Below are 8207 nucleotides of genomic sequence, written 5' to 3'. Positions count from 1 at the left end.
ATAATATTTATATATTTTATACAATACATATATTTGTCATTTTATACAATACATATAAGTCTATCAACTAACAAAGATAATGTAAAACATAAAATTTCTTTTAATTTTATTATATCATGATGGCGTTGATCGCGATGTCATAAACTATCCCCGAATTGACTATATATATATATCCTTATATATTTATGCGGTTAAATTTTGGAAATGTAACTTTTTTATCGACTCAATTGATATCTATACATTTTAGATTCGATGCTACGATGCGAAAAGTAAATTTCGATGCAAATATCAAATATCAAAAGGAGTAATGATATGATATTTCAAAATATCGATTATATCGGAACATCTAATATCTGGTAATAACTGTAGCACCTTTCATAGACAGGTGAAGCGATCTAGTTAAATTGAACAGAAAGATCCTTTCTTGTTGTAATCTTTTTAGCAATTAGTAATTAAAAATAATTATTTAATAGAAATTTGCGGTTAAACAAATAAAAATTCTCTTCCATTTTGCAATTTTTATAATTATTAATAAGAAATTAATTAATAAAGATCTGCAAATGAATGCTCATAAGCGATTTAATAACAAGTAAACGTATATGTGCAGTGAGAAAGAAATAATCCAGCATTACTTATTGCTTTCAATGTATATATACATGCAGTATATAGTGAGAGATTTAGAAAGAGTGTCTAGCAATTGTGAACTGCAGTATTCTTTAATACTTAAAAAAATCTTAAAAAGATTTATATAAAATTTAATAATTTTTATAAAGATTATGCATTTTTCGCGGATTTCTTTTGTGTCCAGATCCATTCTTGGAATGCCAACGTTTCATGAATCTTGCAGTCCATTTCATCAAGATGAGGAGCAGCCTGATCTTTACATAGAAACGCGTCATCTTTATATAGAAAGCATCCGTGGAAGCCTCAAGAATATTAATATTTTTTTATTTCTGGCATGCAATTTATAATTGTTCTTGTTAGAAAAGTGATTTAATTATCTTTAAATTACATGTTGAACTTGATTTTCATTATTGAATCAAAAAACGAAATTAACAAAATACTATAATGAGAAGATTATAATTTTGTATTATTGAAAATTATAATATATTTTATAATTATATATATTTGTCTGCCATTATATTTTATCATTTTTGCTTAATATGATCTGTGATTATATAAGTATATATAATCACAATATATATAATAAGTGATTATATAAGTATATATAATCACTTAGTTTCATAATACAGAAATAAAATGTTTTTTTCTGTATGCTTATTATTACATGGAAAAAAAGTTATTTTCATTTTGCAATATTTTGAAAACAAAAATATTTGCTGTCAATATTATAAAAATTTTTAATTATTGTTTTTACCTCATTAACGCTATTTTTCTCAAAATTGCGATGATTTTTCTCAAAATGTGACAGCTAAATTTGGCAAACGGATTTGTGCAAGCAAAAATATTGAAAATACTGACTACATATACTTGTGTTGTCAAAAACTTCTAATTTCATTGCGCGGACAATAATACTATAATTAAGTCAATATATTACCAAAAAGAACAGAAAATTATTATTTTAACTACACTGCATGAATAGCTTAACTTATTATTATACCATTTCCACTCAATTTTTATTACTGTTACAATTATACAATTACTGTTACAAGTATTGTTTACTATTTCTGTATAAATTTATGTACATCTGATTCTCTTTGCAAACAATGCGCTAAAATTTTTTTCAATCTTAAGACACAATTTAATAATTTTTGATGTAATAAGCATCTTTATAAGAATATTAATAATTTACGTTAATAAGAATCTTAAACCTGCGAATAATTTATTGCGAAAAATATTGCTTTAGCCAATATTTATATCCGGATTTTCCTTGCACCGTATTCTATGCATGCAGGCGAAAATTTGATTGGTACACAGAATATGATCAACGCGATGTTACAAATGCTTTTTAAAGCAATTTTTGATTAATAAATTTGTAAAATTCTTTTTTTCTAATTGATTTTTTTTTAATCAACCAAAGCATTTGTAGTGAGACTTTGACCCTAGCCACAGACTATAAAATGATTAAAAATTTAAATTAAATACTTACAATTCAATTGTCCGTCAGTAAAAGACACTTGTTTGAATTCTAGACACAATTCTTTTCATAACAAAAGTAACAGTTCCAAGTGTTTCAATACTTCACTTGACATTGCTAAGTATTCTGGTTAATATTACCATTGTTTTAAAAATAATAATTAAGATGACAGTTGATTCATCTAAAACGATTCCTGCATTTTATGCAGGACAAAGTATATTTTTAACGGGTGCAACAGGATTTCTGGGAAAAATGTTGATTGAAAAAATATTACGATCTTGTCCAGATGTTCGTGAAATATTTCTGTTGATACGTTCTAAAAAAGAATTAACTATGAATGAAAGACTCGAGAAATTATTAAATTTACCGGTAAGTTAAATATAAAAAGAAAAATTTTTTGTAACAATTTTTGTAACAACTTTTTTTAATTTTTAAGTTGTTTATAATAATATTATATTTAAATATTACATTTAAATGTGTATGTCTGCGGTGAAAAACATTTTGTAAATGTTATTGTAATTTTATTAATAAGGAAAATTATTTTTAATATTAAGATTTTGTAAATAGTATATAATAAAAGATTTTGTAGTGCATTTATTAAAACAGAGTATTGATTTAAATTATTAAAGAAAATGTTGATTTAAACGCTATTAAATATGCTATTTCTTTATTACAAATTTATTACAAATGACTTCAAATCTTTTATTATAAGAAAGATTTTTTTTGTAAATTATAATATTCTTTTATTGCAGTTATATGACAAATTGCGCAAAGAGCATTTTTCACGTTTTGAGAAAATAATTCCAATTTCTGGTAATATCAAAGAGAAAGAATTAGATTTATCGGTTGCGGACAGACAAATGCTGATTGAAAGAGTAACTATAATAATTCATGCAGCGGCGGATGTGAAATTTAATAATAGTTTAAAAGATGCCATATATATTAATACCAGAGCAACAAGAGACGTCTGTATTTTAGCTCAAAATATGAAGAATTTAAAAGTAACTTAAAAAAAATTTCTGAGATAGTATATTTAAATAATTCATTCTATTACTTATTAATATTTTATATAATAATTGATATTTCAATTACAAATTTTTTTTAAATGCGTGTTATAATTTTCAAGCTTAATAATAATTCAAGCTTAATGCAATGTAATAAATTTATAAAAATATTTGCATGATTGAAATAATGTTCCAAAATCGATAATATAAATTAAACTAATAATTATTACGAAAGCTTTCTTAAATTTTTGAAGATAATTTTAGAAAAATATTTTTAATAATATAACTAATTGCTCTTATCTGTTAAAGGCATTAGTATACATTAGTACAGCATTTGCACATTTTAATAAAATATACATAGAAGAAAAAGTGTACCCACCAATAGCTGATTGGCGGAAGATGATCGAAATAGCCGAGACGTTGGATGAGCATACTTTGAACATTTTCATGATTAAGTAAGTTACAAAACAAAAAATGTGCTTGAAAATTTTATGTAAATAGATATACATATACTAGAACATTTTTTCAACAAATTTTTTTTAACTATTTTATTATTTATCTTGTGCTTTATTAATAATGTGCAAATTTTTAATTTTATGTGTATCTGAAATTATGTACAGATGTTTGCATTATGCTCCCAACACATATATTTTTTCGAAGAACTTAGCGGAGAGTGTAATACAGGAATATTCTTCCTCCTTGCCTTGTGCGATTGTGAGACCATCTATTGGTACGTTTTTTAATTACTGAAAATATTTATTTTAATATTGTTATATGAACGCCTGATGTTTTTATATTTCTTATTTTATGTTATCTTTGAATAAAGTATTTGTACTAATAGAGTATAGTTATTTTATTAAGATGATAAATATATTGGAAACTCACGCACGCGCGCGCGCGTGCACGCACACACACGCACACAATTTGTTATTTCACCTATAGTAATTTGCCGACAATATTCATTCACCTTTTTTGCTAAATTTCTTCACAAGTTTTAAAATGTATTAACCATGGCTAGAATGTCATGTGGATTTATTTAATTCTTTCTGCGGATAAATAACTGTTATAATTCTTGCATCTCGTATTAAGAGGTTCCTAAGTCGTCTGTTTTATTGACTCAATAAGACTTACACAGCTCTAAATGTCATATTAGACTAAGAAATGATCGAAAAAATCTCGATTAAAAAAATTTTTTCGATTCTCTATTTATAAATTTTATTTCTCAGATATGGATCAGATGTGCTCATACTTTAATTTTAGAAATGGATTTTTAAATCTATAAAAAAAGAACAAAAAAAAAGAAATTGCGATACAAAAATTATTGCGTTTAATCTGCAATAAAGAAGAACTATAGGATCAAACAACCTTCATTGTAGCGATTGACCAGCGACATATATATGTTTTTATTGCAAATTAGTCATATTCTCTGAAAATGGTTTAAATCGAAACGTTTGGACAATATTTGTAATTTATCAATACAATTATCTTAATTAATTATTAGAATTATGTTTGATTCATTAATTATTTCTTTTACAATTTCTTTAATTTTTAACCATTTAGATACTTTTTTTTTTTTAAATTATTAATAATCTAACATATTAATAATTTAATTTACAAATGTATTTTGTATTTTAGTGGGGCCATCGCTAGACGAACCTTTTCCAGGATGGATAGATAACATTTATGGTCCAATGGGTCTTTTCCTTATTGGTGGAAAAGGATTACTACGAGTAAGCTACTTAAATAAAATTGCTGCAGAAGATATGATACCAGTAGACATTGTGACCAAAACTATATTAATCGTTATTTGGAAGCTGAAATTAATCACGTATGATCATCAATTTATATATACGAGTATCTATAATTATATTAAATTATAAATTATATGGACTTTCTTTCTTTACTGGAAATAATTCAATTCATGTTTACAGCAGTTATATATTTTATTCAATCTATTTTGTTAAATCTAAAGAGGAATGCTTAATTGATTGTGTAGACAGATATCTGTATTATGTAATATTTACAGTATATAATTGTTCAAAGATATAATGTTTATGGTATATACTAACGTTTAATGATATTGTATTTACGTTTACCATAAAATCAAATTTCCAGCCTATTTAAATTTTTTTTAACTAAATGTTCAATCGCATTTTAAATATCACTGTTTATTTTTTAGTAAAATTATTAACGATTCTTCCTAGCTATTGTAAAATTAAATTAAAAGTATCTAAAAATTTTTAATAATTTAATAAAATTTTTTATATATATTTTCGATGTTTAATTTGTCTAAATATATTGAATAATTAATTATTGATTGATTTGAGATAATTGATAATTAATAATTGATCTGAATATTTGTTAGTTTTCGAAAGTTATTCACATATTCTTAATATTGCAAAAATAAAACTTTAAATTTGCTATTTTTTTGTACTATTTTATGCACTATATTTATATGTGGAATAATTTTTTTATTACCTAATAAAAAGTAGCTCAGTTATGGGCTTCCGAAAAATATCTTCCAAGATTGATAGGGAGGCTTCCGCACATCCACTTTTACTAAGCAGTAAAAGGTAAACAGTAAGCAAATCAGCATTTTTTTATTTGTTTTTTTTATTATTTATGTTATTGCTTATGTTCTTTATTATGATTGATTGAATCGATTGAGGTTTAAGTCTTACTGCTTACGTTTTTCTGCCACAATTCTAATATTTTACTTTACACGTTCACGCCTCGCTAATTTATGTAATTTCACATGCTATATGGATCATCAGTGATTAATAGTGCTTTTGCTTGAATCAATTATATTTATTAAATTAACTATATTTCATAATGTATTTTATTAAAACTTACTTAAATTTATCATTATTATAAAGATAGCTTAACCCTTCATGGTCACTGTAGGTCAAAATGACTCAAGTATCATCTTTCACGTATATTTCGAAATCTTCCTGGCGTCGGAAGGACACGTACTTGCCATCGATTCGAGGTTTAAAACTTCAATTATCGATAGAAATGTTTAGTTTTTTAATCGGACCGTTAGTTTAACTATTCGCATAAAAAGCGGTTTTTTTTTTAATCAAAATGTGACCAATGTGTTGTTTTCATTTAAAAAATTTATGATTTATATTTTTGCATTAAATTGCAAAAATAAGCATAAGAGTATTAAGTGGATTGTACGTGTGCGTGCGTGCATGCATGCATGCGTGTGTCCTTCAAGTAAAAATAAAAAAAAAAAACAATGAAGAAAGAATGTTTGTCATGCCTACGACCTATGAGTGATAAACACACTTTTTAAATATGAATCAGTGGATAATCTGAAGTGACATACTTGATAGTGAATTATCAGCATATTATATTAGCACATTTGACACTGAGTAATTAGTGAAATTCAACTATAAAAGAAAAAGAGTTTGAACATTATATAGTTAAAATACCGATGTTTGCACGTTTTAGCACATTGTAATTCCAATCTTACAATACCATATACGTTGAATGCACTACACTTATACACTGAAGCAAGATTCGCTATAGGTTAGGGATATCACATTTTATTCATTAATTAACAGTGGCACTGAATCAGTGATTCACTGAGTTATCCACTGATTCAGATTTAAAAAGCAGACTGTTTGTGTACTTGTTGTAGCGAAGAGTAACATTTTCTATGTATTTTTTATATTTTACGTTTTTCGGTTATATTGTCTCAGTATTAATAATAATAATAATAATAATAATAATAACAATTTTTATATCAATAATAACTTAAATCGATAATAAATTGCTTTTATCAGAATTTAACATCTCTTTTATAATTAAAAAACGACCATCTTTTACTTTCAAAATAAATACCTTTTTTCAAACGCATATAACCATACTATTTTTTTTTTTTTAGGTAGAATACATTATCTTATAAGAGTATTAGACTACTGCATTTAAAAAATATTATAAATTTAAAAAGTTATGATTTTTTAAGTAAAAATATACATTTTTTTCCAAGTTAACGTTTACGATTTTTTTTTAGTGTTAAAATTAAATTTTTCACAACGCCATTGTCCCTTAATTTTCTTAAAGGATGAAATTATATACTGTAATTTTTTGAAGTCAATGGAACCAATACTATTGCTTTGGTAACACTTTAGATATTTTAATCTAGAATAACTATCGTGGCTTTCTTAAAGTGATCATGGGTTAAATGGAAAGAATCAAATGATGAAAACATGAATTACTTGTAATCCGTGTGGAACGTGTTAATAATATTTGTAAATTATACTATTAAAAGTTTATCTTATTTTATGAACTTAACATTAAAAAATTTCTAGAAGTTTGTATAAACATTAATTAATTATTATTTATGTTATTTAGGCTGAGTTGTTTCACTTTTTGATAAATTTCAGCTCACTATCTTACTGTCTTACTCTCTTATGCTCTTTTTATTCTTTTATTTATCTAATAGACAAATTAAACTACATAGTTTATCTGAAGATGGAACAATCAGCCCTTATATGAATTAATTTATTGTTTTGTTTATTGTTAGCTCTACAGCAGGTCCTTCACCTTTTGTTTTGAATTGTACAAATCAACAACGCAGTACATATGAACAAGATATAAAGGAATTACTTGATATTATAATAAAAGATGTACCTTTCGAAGCAACTGTCTGGACACCTAATACAATATTAACCAATAATTTTGTTCAATTCTATATATTGACAATATTATTGCATATTCTGCCAGCTATATTAATAGATCTGGTTTTAAAATTTTCTAGGCGTCAACCTATGTAAGCCTTAAATTAAATATTAAACTAATTTTGTAAATATAAACTATTATATTTCTGCACGTATTTCATAAAATTAAAATTTGTATATTCTACGCACTAAAATATTAGATAAAATATTTTCTTTAGTAAAAAGTATCTTATTACAACTTAATTATCACATTATATTCTTTTTCTTTATTTGATTAACTATTTCTAGCAAATACAGATTAAATATAACAATTATGTAACTTACATTATGTAACAATGTTACGTAAGGTTATACAATAGTTATATATGTATATGTGTGTGTGTGTGTGTGTGTGTGTGTGTGTGTGTGTGTGTATAG

At 24.9% G+C, this 8207-nt stretch overlaps 1 protein-coding gene across 1 annotated transcript in view; it reads left to right on the top strand.

The window, feature by feature from the left end:
- Positions 1-2263: 2263 nt before the first annotated feature.
- LOC108694960 (fatty acyl-CoA reductase 1-like) overlaps positions 2264-8207 on the top strand; it is a 7739-nt gene continuing 1795 nt past the window's right edge. The window contains exons 1-6 of the mRNA XM_018204653.1: positions 2264-2467; positions 2851-3099; positions 3412-3557; positions 3723-3832; positions 4738-4956; positions 7648-7882. Of these exons, the coding sequence (XP_018060142.1) occupies positions 2264-2467; positions 2851-3099; positions 3412-3557; positions 3723-3832; positions 4738-4956; positions 7648-7882 (1163 nt within the window). The remainder of the gene's footprint in view (positions 2468-2850; positions 3100-3411; positions 3558-3722; positions 3833-4737; positions 4957-7647; positions 7883-8207) is intronic.

Source organism: Atta colombica, unplaced genomic scaffold (assembly GCF_001594045.1).
Source record: "Atta colombica isolate Treedump-2 unplaced genomic scaffold, Acol1.0 scaffold126, whole genome shotgun sequence".
In the NCBI taxonomy this organism is placed as follows: Eukaryota; Metazoa; Arthropoda; class Insecta; order Hymenoptera; family Formicidae; genus Atta; species Atta colombica.
This window is presented reverse-complemented; position numbering and strand designations above follow the sequence as displayed.